Source organism: Oryctolagus cuniculus, chromosome 6, assembly GCF_964237555.1.
Source record: "Oryctolagus cuniculus chromosome 6, mOryCun1.1, whole genome shotgun sequence".
Classification (NCBI taxonomy): domain Eukaryota; kingdom Metazoa; phylum Chordata; class Mammalia; order Lagomorpha; family Leporidae; genus Oryctolagus; species Oryctolagus cuniculus.
In genome coordinates, this window is record NC_091437.1 from 130,612,831 (window position 1) to 130,629,276 (window position 16,446).

A 16,446-nucleotide genomic window follows, 5' to 3' on the forward strand; every position below is an offset into this window, starting at 1 on the left:
CATAAAGGGGTAACACTTGCATGTTTTTATTTTTGTTTCTGGAGATATAACCATGTCTATAATTTGGCAGTGTAGAGTTAATCTAACATGACATTTTGTTTGGATAATCTATAAGTAAGCAATTGTTTTAAGCCAGACAGTATTATGCGGCTATTAAGCAAAGCAAACACAAACTGAATCTTAAACTTTAATGTCCTCGCCCTTCAATGTGAGCTGCAGTTTTCTGTTTCTGACTGTTACAGTCCTTTAACCAAAGCTATCTTGTCTGATGATAAAACCATAAGTGTATGAAGCTCACACATTTTTCATCTCTTTTATGACCTTATCTTTCATGAGCGGCTTCTGTGAAGGTATCCTAACTATAGGAAGCACCTGGAAAACATATGTGATATCTATTCTCTGATAAGCAGTTGTGAACAAGAAAGTAGATCTGTCACTTCTGAACTGTTCATTGTTAAAAAATACTTTGATGATTTAGCTGATTGCAAAATACATTATAGGGATGACTAACAGCTATGGTAACACTTCTAGCAAGAAAGTTCAATAGTTATATTGTACAAGCATTTCTATAAGAGGTTAATATTGATAGGAACTACATGGATTAAAAGAGCAGGGTTGAGAAAGGCTGTTTTCTTGCATGACTGCTTTCAAACACTGCTGCTGTTTTGTGCTGAGAAAGTGACTGTCTCAGAATGTGGCAATCTTTAATTTCTACAGGAGTGTTTAACTTTCAGTAAAAAGGTGTTTGTTTGCATTTTTGAAATTATTTTTCCCCAGCAAGTAGAGCCATTGCTTTTATCACCTTACCAACAATACCTAATATGGCATTAAAAGATTCTGCTTCGTGTGTTTCAAAGGCTATATTCTAGGCATTTCCCCGAGTCATTTCTGCTGCTTATTATGTTGCTCAATAACACCTTCAATTTCCTCCTATAGAACTCTCATTGGTTCTGAAAACGAGACTAAGAAAAATTGAAGGGCCCACAAAATATGTAGGATATCTTTCAAAAGAGCAACAAAGGAGTTTAATCTTGGAAAACCATTACCTCCTTCGTCATAATTTTAGAAGAATTACAGATTTTGTTCCTGTTTGACATTTGTTTTGCTTCATCATTTCATGAACTTGTCTTTGAATATTTATAATAAATGTTATATTTTTGTATTTATTACATATTTATTGAAATACATTTTATAAATAATATTCAGAAACAAGTTCATAAATATATATCTATATAAGTATACCTACATACAGTGGTTATCACATTAAATATTTTTTTGCTTTGCTGAAAATACACTGAAATTTCTACTTAAAAGTCTGTGAATAAAGAACTTAAAAAGTGAGTGAAGGGAAGTAAAATAGGTTCCTACCTCTTTCTGTAATTCTCTTCCTGGCTTCCTTTTCTATCCTACCAGTAAAGCTTTTTAAGCAATATTTTTTAAAAAGATTTATTTATTTATTTATTTGAAAGGCAGAGTTACAGAGAGGCAGAGAGGGGGGCAGAGGGGAGAGAGGTCTTCCATCTGCTAGTTTACTTCCTACATGGCCACTATGCCTGGAGCTGCATCAATCCCCAGGAGTCAGGAGCTCCTTCTGGGTCTCCTGTGTGGGTGCAGGGGCCCAAGGACTTGGGCCATCTTGTGCTGCTTTCCCAGGCCATAGAAAAGAGCAGGATTGGAAGTGGAGCAGCCAGAACTCAAACCCTTGCCTACATGTGATGCTGCCCTGCAGGTGGCGGCTTTAGCTACTATGCTACAGGGCCGGCCCCATGAAGCTGTATTTTAGCAAGCTTTTTATTAATAAACTATGCCATTTTCCAAAGCTACTCTGTAGTGCTCATTTCAAGCATATAAGCATCAAAAATGGATAGTAGTAAAAAAAAGATAATCGTCAAAAAATGTCTACTCCAACTCAAGCAACTGAGTTAAGTTGATAGCAAATTAAAGTCCTATTTACAAATGTTCCAAGAAAATAAATATATTGACAGGAAAGATGAAATCTCCATTGTGGGGGAAAAACACAGTGTTTCCTATAAGTAATTCAGCAATTTCATATTTGATTAAATTATGTTAAGCATTATTTCATTAGTAAAAATATTAAAAATGAATTAGCCAAAAATATTACCATAAAAATGAGAACTAGTTTCCTGAGGTAAAGTTAGAAGATGAAGGTCTCAAAGTTGAAAAATGTGACATATTTTAGTTATTAAATAGAAATAATATGCTGAAAGCAATTAATTAGCAGAAGTAATGATATTGCAGTAGGTGATGGTAAAAATGAAACCAAAGTCTAATTTTCTAACCAGTTAGGGAGCAGTGGTCATTGATTAAGCATCTGCATGTAGCTGATTTTACTAAATGTCAGGTGAAATAGGAAACTGTAGAAAAATAATGCTTATAAAGATGAAATCCATTTGCCATTTATTTTAACATAAAGGCAGGAAGAAGAACAGTTTATACATGCTGAGAAGAAAGTAGGTGTCAGATCACACCTGCTGTTTTTGTTGCTTGTCCTGTAGTACACATTGACTGTAATGTCCTAATGAGATAGGAACATGGTCTTTGGAATTCGACAAACTTGGGATCAAATCTTCCGTCTGGCACTTATTAGTAATGTACCTGAACATTTTTCTGCATGTCTGTCTCATTGATTTTTCTCAAGTGTAGGGATATTAATACCCATCAGAACTGGCATTTAGCAATATATACCTAGCAGTGAGTAGTGCTTAATAAATGGTAGTCATGTTTAGATTTACTCTGGGAATCTGATCTTGATGGCATTATTTGTACCTTGTTCTTCTGCATGTTTTGTTAATTCGGCAAATTGATATGAATATAAATTAAATTCTGATCTTTTTTTCTGTATCCAAGAGTATCATTTCATATGATATTCTTCTGTTTTAGTTGTACTTCCTTTTTTTGCATTATTTCTTTAAGAAAATATGATTAAATACTAGGCAAACTTTAAACTCAGATTTTATTTTTCTCAATGTGATATATGTTGCATAAGTAACAAATTTCCTAAACAGCTTAAGATAGGTACAAAATGCTATTTCTTTTGAGATGTTAATTGTGGATAATTAACTATTTTTACAGTGCTTCTGTAACTGAATACTCTATAATATTTATTTCCAGTAGTTCTAATTATATGTGCTGCATAATGAAACAAATTAGAGGAAATTGTTCAATGAATCAGGATTATCAATACTGAGTTTTGCTCCAGATGTTGGCACAAGTTAAATCTAAGCTCTATAGTTCGGATTTGGCAGTTTTATTATATGAAATAACTAGTTCAGTCAAGCCCTTAATAGGTTGAATTATAATATTTTCATTTTGAATGATTTACCAAATTTCTGTGTGCATCAAATATCCGCTGAGGTATGTAGAACTTCAGCCATTTTCTTTCTCTAGTAGATACTGGATGAGAATGAGCATGGGTATTTTGGTCCATACTAAATAAAGAGAAGGACTTCATTCAGTTAATTATGCCGTAGGAGTATTTTTCCTTAACATTTTAAACTTCATCTGAAACCTACTCTTCATTATCAAATTGTGTAGTTTTACCACCTGCTGTTTTCAAACTACCACATTTTTTTCCTGCACGCTAACTTAAGTACTTAAGTCTTTAGTCTTTCACATGGGATTCCTTAAGGGAGAATCCTCTTCATTTTTTAAAAAAGATTTATGTTTTTATGTATTTGTAAGTCAGAGAGAGAGAGATTAATCTTCCATCCACTGATTCACTCCCCAGATTGCTGCAGGGCCAGGAACTCCATTCTGATCTCCCTGTGGGTGGTAGGGACCCAAGTCCTTGGGCCATCTTTTGCTGCCTTGCTTAGGAGACAGTTGGATAAAAATTAGAGTAGATAGGACTTGAACTCATGTCACAAGTGGCAGTTTAACCCACTGTGCCACAAACTGGCCCTAATGACTCACATTTTTAGTCAGAAAAATTGCAATCGTGTAGCCTCAGAACATGAAATCTACAGAGGTCACTTTTATGTAAGATCATACTTCTGACGTTTGGGAAATTTCATTGGTTCTTTCCAAGGCACGAAATCTGAGTGATATGTCATGCCTGTGTACTCCTGTCTCATCACAGACTGCTTCAATCAAGGCATTCATTATCCTATGTTAAAATTCCCTGTTAATTATCTCTCTCCTAAACTGTTCTATAAGTTATATGAAAGAAGGAGTCATCTTATTTTGTATTCTCAGTGGCCCACACAGAGTCTGGGACTCAAACAGTAGTATTTAAGAAATATTTGTAGGCCGGCGCCACGGCTCACTAGGCTAATCCTCCGCCTTGCGGCGCCGGCACACCAGGTTCTAGTCCCGGTCGGGGCGCCAAATTCTGTCCTGGTTGCCCCTCTTCCAGGCCAGCTCTCTGCTGTGGCCCGGGAGTGCAGTGGAGGATGGCCCAAGTCCTTGGGCCCTGCACCCCATGGGAGACCAGGATAAGTACCTGGCTCCTGCCATCGGATCAGCGGGGTCCGCCGGCCACAGCGCGCTGGCCGCGGCGGCCATTGGGAGGGTGAACCAACGGCAAAGGAAGACCTTTCTCTCTGTCTCTCTCTCACTGTCCACTCTGCCTGTCAAAAAATAAAAAATAAAAATAAAAAAAGATAAAAAAAGAAATATTTGTACCTCTCTCTTCAACAGAAGTGGACATCTATTGATTCAAGTGAATTTTCTTCTTTAAATTCTCAATCCTGTGATTACTATGATTATGATACAATATCCAAACTTACTATTTGCTTTTATTTTTTTCTTCCAAATATGTGATTTGCCTAATAAAATGTTCAAGAGTCAACTTAACCATGGCCTCTCAAAAAATAGGAGAAGGAATCTGTGAGACATGAGGCAGAGTATTACCGAATGAGTAAGAGAGAATGCAGAGAGAGGTCTTCATGAAAACTCCAACATTACCTGTTGATTCTGTTATTTGTGTCATATAGATCCGTCAGCTTCTCCAATGAAATAGCCCTAGTGTTTCTCAATGTGTTCAATATAAAGGTACAGTTCCGAAGTGGATTATATAGGTTCTTCGTGGTCAGTCATAGTTTATGCTTCTGGTTTCTGAATTTCTATGCTTTATATATTGTCACTTGGAATTATTCATGAACTGCCTGAATTGTAGGTTTTTAAACAGTGGCCACTGCTTTTAGACATACTGCCTGTCTCCTCAACTAGATTATATGGCCCTTAGCAGCAAGTATTGTGTATTTTTCATTTTCTCATTGTATCTTCTAAAGTGTATATGTAAATGTTAATGATTGATTAAATTTTGCATGGCACTGAGTGTTTCCAACTAATGTAATAGTAAGATCCAAAATTTATGTTTTTGTGTGACTGTATAAATGGCACAGTTGATAACTGAATGTAAAACTTAGCTTCTCAAGGTGGCTCTGCTGAGAATCTTACTCTGTTCTCTGGGACCTTGCATACATGATTTTTAACATCATCTCCTGTTGGCTTGTTAATAGTTGCTCTGGGATGATTATTGAAGTATTCATGGTTTTCTCCTTAACTAGGGAAGGGAGGGGAATGAAAGGATATTTTGGAAGGAGGCTGGAATAGCAGTTAGGAAACTCAAATTTAATTTCTAAGCTTGTACAAAACTGTTGTTTCTGGAAGCTTTTAAATGCCTCTCTGTATTTCCCCATAACTCTACTACCCTGCTTGTACAATGAGTGAGAAATTCTTATTGCCGAAGCATAAGAATATTTGGAGAGGTGCCTTGTCTAGAAATTCATGTTGCAGCTTTACAACCAAGGGTAACTTATTGATCCTGCCTGTACATCAGTTTACTGCACAGAGCACTAATCTGACTTGAGTTCCCCAAGCATCCTCTGGTGCTCAAATCCCTTTATTTGAAGATTTATAATGAACGAGAGGGCAGGCATTGTGGCACACAAGGTTAAACCACTGCTTAGAATGCCTGCATCCCTTATCAAAGTGCCTTTGAGTACTGGTTCTGCTTCCAATCCAGTTTACTGCTAACGTGCACACTGGGAGGCAGTTGAGTTGGTGCCGCCCAGGTGGGTGATACAGGATGGAGTTCCTAGCTTCTAGTTTTTGCTTGGTACAGCCCTGGCTGTTGTGGGCAGTTAGGGATTCAGTAATCAGCTGATAGAAGATTTCCTCACCCCTTTCTGTCTTAATCTGCCTTTTTTAAAAAATTTATTTCTTATTTACATGAAAGCAGAGCAGAGATGGAGAGATGGAGGAGGAGGGGAGATATCTTCCATCCGCTGGTTCAATCCCCAAATCTCCACAACAGCTGGGCCTGGGCCAGGACGAAGCCAGGAGCCAGAGCTTCCTACGAGTCTCCCAAATACTTGGACCATCTTCTCCTGCTTTCTCAGGTTCATAAGCAGGGAGCTGAGTTGGAAGTGAAGCAGCTGGGTCTGGAACCTGCACCCATATAGGATGCTCATGTTGCAGGTGGAAGCTTAACTTGCTAAACCACAATGTCAGCCCCTTCACTTTGCATTTCAAAAAAATGGAATGAGAAAAGTGCTTGGAATTAGTGGATACCATTTCAAAACTGTAGATTACACACTCTACACTTCACTATTGGGATGAACAAGTCCCTTTGTATACTTCCCTGAATTAGCACAGCAGCTGCTCTTAAAGCTTCAGTCTGTGAGAATGTAATCAAAAGCGCACGCATTAAAGTGGTAGATTCTAGTGTGAATTCTTGGTCCCATGAAAAATAAAGTGTTGGAAATTGTGGGGAGCAACTCGGACTAGACTGTTACTGGAATTAAGACTTATTCTATGCATCTGCTCTCCCACAATATGGCGCTGGGAGAGGAGGAAACAGCTTCTACACAGCTGCCTCCAGTTCAACCAATAAACTGTAGGACTTGCTCCTGATTGGAGGAGAGCAGCGTACTCGGCGTGTGGGTAGCAGAGTTGGGATTGGCGGAAGAGGACTATAAAGGAGGAGAGAGACAACATGCACCAGGAACATCTAAGAGGAACATCTGAAGGAACACCTGTGCAGCCCCCGAGAGAGCCGGCCGGCGGTGTGCCGCTCCCCCGCGGAAGTGGGGAAAGTGGCAGGGGGAACCGCCCTTCCACGGAGGTGGAAGGGTCGGTAGCCAACCTGGGAAGAACCAGCAGCAAACCCGGGGAGGGCCGAGCAGGCAAAAGAACAGCGCAGGGTCCTGTGTCATTCCTCCAGGAAGACGGGGAGCGACATAATGGTGCCGTGACTCGGATATGAAGCCTAGGCAGGGTTTAGTGTCGTTCCTCCATGAAGACGGGGAGCGACAGGAAATATCTGTATTTTTAATATAATCCTTGACCAAATTGGGTCATGGATCCCTGCTGATAATCGAAGATTTAGATAGTACACTCACTAATGTTTTATTAAATAGCATTGAATTAGTAATGAGAAACTTCCCAGTTTCCTGTGTTTTTTTTGTTTGTTTTCTTTCTTTTTTTTTTTTTTTTTTTTTTGGGTAAGTTAGTGAGAATGTCTCAACTTCATATGATCATGACTTAAATACTCCTCTCATGCTTGCTCCTCTTTCTTTCTAATGCAAAGCAATGAGGCCAGAGACTCGGAACCTAAAGAGACATAATGAACAGAATTTAATAGTATTACGTATATTTTTTTGAATTATCTTTTATGATTTACCATATATTTTTGGCATGTGATACTGGTTTTTCCATTTACAGCAGTGATGTTTGTTTTTTAAATGGTACTGTTTTTAAAATTAAGTTTTTGAGTTTTTTAATTTAAATGTCATAAAAAGTGAGTCATTTTTAGGAGAATGTCATATAAAATGTAATAGATGTGGTGACTAAAACATAAAAATACTATGAGAATCTTGGGAAGAAATGAAGTGTATCTGTAAAGATTCAAGTAGAAAAATAATGACATGGTCAGTAGGTTTGACTAAAGGGAGTTTAAGGAATGGACAGTATACAAGGTATGGGTAGGGTTAAGGGAACCCACAAGGATGAGAATCACTCAAGGGCACCCAGCAATGGGGAGCCGTTAGCACTTCTGGTCTCAAGATGTAAAGGAGAGGATGACTATACAGGAGCCTAGGGGAAGTAGGAGTGAGCCTCTAAAGAGGAGCTATGACTACAGTACAGCCTCTGACAGCAACTGGAGACCAGCAAGGAAGAAGGGGTTGAGGAGTAAGTACCTGACTTTTCTCTCTCCTCCTGCCCTCTGATCTTCTGCCAGCACTTTCATTGGATCAGATCAACCAGAAATCACAGCATAAGGGAGACAGTTACAGAGTCCATGGATATCTGATTCCTTGGTAGACAAAATGGGACAGGGTCAGAGGGGAGTAGATTGGGGCCAACAGAAAGGGGAAGACAAAGATGATCTAGCTGTGGAAAGAGACATTAGGGTGCTCCAGCAGCCCCAGCACTGCAATTCTAGTTATGACTTCCTGGCATTGGTTTAATACTTATGTATATGCAAGGATAATAATCATGGTATTTAGCTACTGCATGCCATGGGCTAGGAATCAGAGCAGATGCCATAAAACAGTTTTTATCCCTCAGTAATTGGATTGGGAAAGATGGAACCAGGGCAGGCCAGATCAAGGTGAGAGGTACAAGTAAGTTCAGGGATAATGTATATTTTGATACTTTAATGTCCATAGAGCCTACTTGGGAATTCAGAATGAAGACCAGCCCTGCTTTTGCCTCAGAAATAAGAGTGGAATTGGTACTCAGGTCTCCAGGAGTTAGTTAGTTGATGCAGTTACATGAACTGCAAAAAAGAACACAAAGGATTAAATTTTATCTAATTACTCTCTTTTTGTACCATCCTATGGCTCTTGGACCTTGTTTCACATGCTCATTGGTGAACCTGCTCTGCTTAATGAATTCCATATTTCCAGAAAGGAATTTTATATACTCTCTAGATATCCTACTGTACCTACTACAATTCTTAAACATGGTGGATTTTAAGTAAGAATTTCCTGGACAGAATTCCATTGGTATTCATCTGATCAGTCTGATAGTTGAATAGATAACTTCCAAAGAAGTTTAATTCTAGACATGCGGTTTAGTAGTGTGGGTCTTGTGCTTTACCTTTTATTAGCCACCAGAGCCAGTGCTCCTTTGTTAAAGAAATTGAGTTCAACAGGGCTATCACTTGGCTTTTACATCTCTGTCCTTACATTTCTCCTAGTTTTAAGGTATTTGTATTATGAAGCTATATACAGAAATGACTGTAAAACTTATGGGGAAAATTAGAGTTTTCTGGGAAGAACACACACACACACACACACACACACACACAGAGTCACGCACCACCTAATGTTCCGGTCAACAGCAGATCTCATTTACAATGGCATATACCATTTAGCCTAGGTGTTTAGTAGGTTACACCATCTAGATTTGTGCATACTTTATGATGTTCATACAATAACAAAATCACCTGAGGACACATTTCTTAAAACACCTCTTCCATTAAGAGATCCATGATTGTATATCTACAGATGTATCTATAGAGGGGATTTGTTTTGGGGATTGGCTCACATAACTATGTCCCATGACAGGCCTTCTGCAAGTTGGAGAACCAGGGAAGCTTGTGGCATGGCTCAGTTTAAGTCCAAAGGCCTCAAAACCAGGAGAGCTGATAGTGTAACCCTCAGTCCAAGGCTAGAGGTCTGAGAACCCAAGTGACTACTGTTCTGTGTCCTAGATCCCAAAGTCCAGAGACCTGAAGTGCTGATGTCTAGGAAAGGAAATGAGTGTGTCCCAAATCTGAAGAGAGAGGAAATTACCTTTTTGGTCTGTGTGGGACCCTTTCTGATTGGATGGTGACTGCCAACATGGAGAGTGGACCTTGGAGTGGACCAACTGAGTTCACCAGTTCATATGCCAATCTCCTCTGAAAATATCTTCACAGACACACCTAGAAGTAATCCTTAACCCAGTCAGATTGACACCCAAGTTGAACTACCACATGGAGGTTAAAATTCAAAATTTATATTAACAGGATATAAATGTTCATTTGTAGCAATAGTGATTTCCTAGAAATTTTGTATCATTTAGTTGACTATAAAAGTTTTAAAAATTTTAATGTCTTTTTTGTATAACCATTATAAAGCTATAAATGCTATTAGATGTCTGGGCAACTATGTAGAAAATGATTATTGAATACTTGGAGAAGGCTGGATAGGCAAGAAATTTGACTTTTTTTTTTAAAGATTTTATTTATTTATTTGAGAGAGAGAGTTACAGTGAGAGGGGGAGACAGAGAAAAAGGTCTTTCTTCTGTTGGTTCACTCCCCAAATGGCCGCAACAGCCAGAGCTATGCCGATCTGAAGCCAGGAGCCAGGTGCTTCTTCCCAGTCTCCCATGTGGGTGCAGGGGCCCAAGGACCTGGGCCATCTTCTACTGCCCTCCCAGGCTATAGCGGAGAGCTGGATGGGAAGAGGAGCAACTGGGACTAGAACTGGCACCCATACTGGATGCCGGCGCCACAGGCGGAGGATTAACCTACTGCGCCAGAGCGCCAGCCCCAAAATTTGACTTTTAAATGTTAGCATCATTAGATTCAAGAAATACAGGGCAGATGTTGTGGCTCAGTAGGCTAAGCCTTCCTTTGGGATGCCTGCATCCCATATCAGATTGCTGGTGGTCAGGTCCCTCCTTCACCTTCCCACTGAGGCTGTTGGGATGCAACAGATGATGGTTCAAGTAATTGAGTCCTTACCATACAGGAGTTCTGGCTCCTGGCCTTGGCATAGTCCAGACCTGGTTGTTGGGGGCCTTTAGGGAATGAACCAACAGATGGATGATCAATGTCTCCATGTTGCTCCTTTTCTGTCACTGTGCCTTTCAAATAAATAAATTAATTAATCTTGCAAAAGTTGCCATGATTTTAGTATTCTTTTTATTTCCATATGTACTTCTTGTTTTTCTGTTTTCCATTACCATTTATAGTTAGGTATTTAATATTTTTATGTGTGCACTATGTTAAATGTGTTACTTTCCTTTAAAACAGCACATATTTGTTATATTATCACTTAAAATGAAGGTACTCATAAATTAGACTTTTTGCTTTTAAAATGTTATTGCATTGTTAATGTGTTTCTCCTTTGCCGTAACTATATTTTTGGTGAAAACATTACTTTTTTTTTCTTTTTTATGCGAAAACAAAGCCATAAAATTGTGGAAAATAGCTACACTCTTTCAAGCAGAAGTATTGCTTTATGTTTTCTTGAAATGTGTAGAGTTGAGTCACTGGCACATCTCCTATGCTAATCATTTAATTACAGCCTCTTTATTATATCCCATTTAAAAAAAATAAAAGCAAGTTTGGGCAAGGATAAAGCAGGGGAAAAATAAAAATTTTCAAAATAATCTAATTTCAGTCAAACACAAATGCATCTTAAGATATTTCATTTTTCTGCAGTATTTTGCCTTTATCAAATATATAATTGATAATAAATGAGCTAAGATTTTCTTTATTGAAAGTCATGGAAAATTGCATACTGCTATTTGATTCTCTTCTTATATATGTAATTTTGACTCCAAAGGCATTTTATGGAAATATACTTTATTATTTAAAGTACTTAACTTTATTTATTGATAACTCATGTTGACTTTCTTTTTTAAGCCATAATAGATATCAAAGTGGTTGTGAACAATTTTTGATATGATCAATGTGACAAAATTATAAATAGATATATGATAAGTACAATCCTTCCACAAGGCTCTGGATATCAAATTAGGGGGCTTTGATCATTTCTTTTTCTCTCTCCATGTTGGTGTTTTCCAGGTGATGATGAAGGAATCCAGGAGACTGCAGACTCAGATGGGGACACCCAGCCAGAGAAAGCAGGACAGCCTGCAGCTGAGACAGATGACTGGGATGGCCCAGGTAGGACAGAAAATACCAAATTCAGCCATCACTTGTTACTGCCAGCAATTCACACGCTTTTTCTTAAACTTTAATTAGTGTGAGAAACTCCTGCAATTCTTTACAATCTGGTTGCCAAAAATGGGGGAGGGGGTGCTGTTTGTGTGGAAATTTCAATTTTTAAAATAATCTCATTATTTAAGGGAGATATTTATCTTTTTGTTAAACTACCAAAAGCAGTGTTACCTCTGCTTGATATCTCCATCAGTTTTTTTTTTCTTTAATATTCTTATAAGTTACTCAATTCTACTTTCATTTCCTTTGAACACAGAGTCTTGGTGCTATATTGGAATTCAAAGTGGGCACTATTCTAAAAGGTACAGATAAATATAAACTATAGTACTTCAAATAACCGTCACTTTTAGTTTATTCATGTCGTAGATCATAGATTGAACCTCAGCATTTCTTTAGAAACTTAGAAAATATCATATCCAAAGATACACCTGCTTTGGTTCAGGGTTTTAACAACATTTCTATTTTCATGAATAAAATTAAATTTTGCTCTAACAATCTTGACATTTAATCATTTCAAGAAAACCTGATCAGAATTCTCCAAAATACCAAGGTAATTATATGTAAATATATAATATTCATAAGAACTCCTGGGGGAAAAAAACCTCTGTTTTTGTTGCAAAGTAATTTACAACTGATGGTATATTTATAAACAATATATTATGTCATAGGTATTAAGGATATAAGTGAGTTTGAAATAGTTTTAGCCATAATTTCCAAAGCAGTAATATTTTTCATTAACAAAGATCCCTATATTTCAATCACATTTTCACCCTTGCATGACTTTGCAAATTGCTGTCTGCTATGCGTGAAGAAGAGAGGAACTCCAGTGGTAATTTTCTGAAACCAGCAGCTGGAAAATATAATGCAAACAAAAATGAAGATACAGTATATCTGATTATTATGATGTCATTTCTAATGTTATTCATGACACACACCAATGTTTGTATTCTGTATACCACAGCATATTGTCATACAAGATTTTAGATCAAAATGTATTTTTAAAAAGTAACAATACTGCATTTTAAGAGTCAGAAACAAAATGCGGAGTTCTGCTGGCATTTTTACCTTATTGACTAAAGATTCTGTCTTCTCAGTGTGGGAAGAATTCCCTTGAAATCACAAGGGGAAAAAAAGGAAAAGAAAGAACGAACTCTTTGGAAAACCTTGATTTCATTATGAAAGTATTACATATACTTAAAAGCAGTGGCTCAACTTTGCATTTTAAAGTTCTTTACTTCTGGAGTTAATTATGTAAAGGTTTAGAAGAGTTTTTATAGGTAAAATTCGACTAGTGGTCTTTTAGATATGCTACTTGACAAAGAATCTCTGATTTGACAGGGCAGATTTGAGGGGAACAGGTTTTCCTCTTTGTTCATGTCTGGGGTCTATAGCTTCTCCAGTAACTTGAGAGTAAGTAAGTCAATTCAGGGAGTGGCTGCATACCTAATGCCAACTTCTCCAGGAAGCTTTTCCCAAAGTAAGGTTGCATTATTGGCTGAAGACAAGGAGCAAGGTAAAGAATGATGCTGTCATTCAAGATGAGATTTTAAAATTTTCAGTTAACTTTATTTTATGCATTTGAGTTAATGTAATTTTTATTGATATTGCTGAAAAATTTTATACTCTTATATGGACATGTTAAAACTTTTTAAAGGGAAATTGCATGTCCCTAAGCAAATATGCCTACAAGAAAATTCTCTCTTGTGTGTATTACAAAATTGATAACATGTTTTCTTTATAGGTACTTACCGCAAAACTTTGGGCTTTACTGTTTTGCAACTGCTTTTTTTTTTTTTTTTTTTTTTTTTTTGAAGAGAAAATGTTCATTTATTTCTTTAGTCAGGAGATTGAGAAGAGTGTCGGGGAAGCATTTTTCTACTTTTATTATTGTATTAATAAAATTTTTGTTATTCACAAATCAATATTTTCCAACTGTTTTAAATAGAAAAAAATAGTCCAGCTTTTAGAGACAGTTCCAAAAGAGTAGAAAATGGGTTCAGAATTCCAAAGGTTCATGTTCTAACTTTGCTACTCTATAGTGGGAGATTTTTGATAAATTGCCTAACCTCTCTCTGCCTGTATCCTCATTTGTGAAATACCAGAAAATAATATGACCAAATGTGATAGAATTAAGTGAGTTCATTTGTATATTATGGCTTTGGAACTGTTAAGTATTCAATCCGTTTTTAATGTCCACTCCCAAAGCAGATACCACAATGGGTAAACTTGTGATACTAAGCATTAAATTTTGAGTGTAACTGCAGTTTATTGGTTAAAACATGAGGTAATGAACCAGTTATGATTTCAGAAGCTTCTAATTTAAGACCCTCCCTCCAGTCCTGACAGTCACTCTGTGAGAGATAGTTTTCTCTAAAAATAGAACAGAATCAAAGGACAAGGAAATTATCTAAAGAATTTGAAGCATAGAGCTAGCATCATTTAAGATGTATCTGCATTTATCTTATTTTTAGAGTTTGATTGAAGACGACTCCACAACCTTTCTTGATGGCTCAATTCAATGATGAATCAATTCTTGTCTGAAGTGTTCTATTTTTATCAAATGCAAATTCCACAGTGTAGAAATGATTTTTTCCTTATTTGTTGTTCTATGAAAAAAGGTATATTAGTAATGACTGTTGTATACACCTTTGTTAATTCTGATGATTAGATGGAACCTAAGCGGTCTTTAGGAAAATATTACAATTATGAATATTTCCATGGTGAAATTATTTAATGTATAAATTTTTATGACTCTTATTTAAATCTTCTTCAAACTCCTATGGATTTTTTACGATTTGAATGTAGAGCTAGACACACGCAAACCAGTAAGATTCAGGTCATTACAAAAGTCATTATTTTATTATTTTGGCATTTCACATACCTATTTTTAAATTTTATTGTTCTTTCTTGCTTTTAAACAAACTACCCTAACACTGCTTGGGTTGGATTTTAATTTATATAGTACTTGCTGCTTACTATTCTGTCTATATTTGCCTGTGTTTTTCTTTCATCATTGTTGAATGTTAACACCTCTTCATTTCTTTCAAGACCCTTAGTTTAAAACTTTATCATCCTCACAAATTCTTCAGCATGCCAATATTCTTATACATTTAATTATTCAGTAAATATTTGTTGTGTACTCAATTACACACTAATAATTTTGTGTGAAAAGTGCTAGGGAGAATTCCAAAGGGTATAGTACAATGCTATCCACATTCTTTTTTCTGGATGTCATTTCTGTCTTTCGTTTAGTTTTCCGTAATTAGCCATGTACTATATTTAGATTACTCATGCAATAATTAATCAAGTCTTAGCCTAGAAAATACAGCATGGTTTATAGTACAGAAGAAAGAGTGCAAATTTTGGAGTCAGATCTGTGTCTGCATTTACAGGCTAATGGTTTCATTACTTAGGGACTTGTAACTTCTAGTCTTTTATGGAAGTTTGCATGCCCTGCCCTATGGCACCCACACATTAGATGGTTTGTTTCTGTAGCTTAGTGGTTGTCACATTCACTCATGTCTTCTGGCTTGTTAAACAGCCAGTCCTCAGTTTCCTGAACTTAAAATGGGAAAAATAATAACTTCCTTGAAAATTTACTAGGTTGCTGATATTTGAGAACTTGGACTTGGTAGGTCTTAAAGGTCTTTCTGTACTGCTGGGCAGTTTTCTTTAATCCTTTTCATTTTGTCCTTTCAAAATGGAAATCGTTAGAATGTTGACCTTATTTTGAAGATGGTATTTACATGCTTGGCTGTCTCTTATTTTTTAAAAGATTTATTATTTGATTGGAAAGTCAGAGTTACGCAGAGAGAAGGAAAGGCAGAGAGAAAAAGAAAGAGAGAGGTCTTCCATCCACTGGTTCACTCCCCATTTGGACGCAAGGGCCGGAGTTGTGCCAATCCAAAGCCAGGAGCCAGGAGCTTCTTCTGGGTCTCCCACACAGGTGTAGGGGCCCATCTTCTTGAGCCATCTTCTACTGCTTTTCCAGGCCATAGGAGAGAGCTAGATTGGAAGTGGAGCAGCCAGGACTCAAACCAGTGCCCATATGGGATGCCAGCACTGCAGGCGGTGGCTTTGCTGGTTCTGCCACAGCACCAGTCCCTTGGTTATCTCTATTAAGAAAATCTTTAGAATTATATTCATTCCCAAGTTTGGAGTGCTGACTTATGTACTTAGTTTTAGAAGGAAACTTGGAGGAGAAAATTCAGATAAATTCTTATAAATCTACACTTTACCTCTAAAAGCACTTTAAATGTGACATCAACTCAACTCTTAAGTATGCAAACATTCTCGATTACTTTATTAAAACATGGTTACTTTATTTTTGCACTTGGAAATAATAATCTTTTCCTCTACTATAATAGTGCAGGAATCTAGATCCTAGTCATCAGGTTTATAGCAGCTATAAATTAAATTGCCAGGAGCTATAATAAACAAACATATCATGATTCAGTTAAAGAACTTCTGGTGTAAATAAATTTTCAGGAATTCCCATGATAAAATCAGACGTGTGTAC

At 37.0% G+C, this 16,446-nt stretch overlaps 1 protein-coding gene across 2 annotated transcripts in view; it reads left to right on the plus strand.

Moving 5' to 3' along the window:
• Positions 1-16,446, plus strand: part of ZFPM2 (zinc finger protein, FOG family member 2) — a 507,451-nt gene that overhangs the window by 126,822 nt on the left and 364,183 nt on the right. For both annotated transcript variants that reach the window (XM_008255815.4, XM_017341487.3), the window contains one exon: positions 11,772-11,873. In XM_008255815.4, the coding sequence (XP_008254037.1) occupies positions 11,772-11,873 (102 nt within the window). The remainder of the gene's footprint in view (positions 1-11,771; positions 11,874-16,446) is intronic.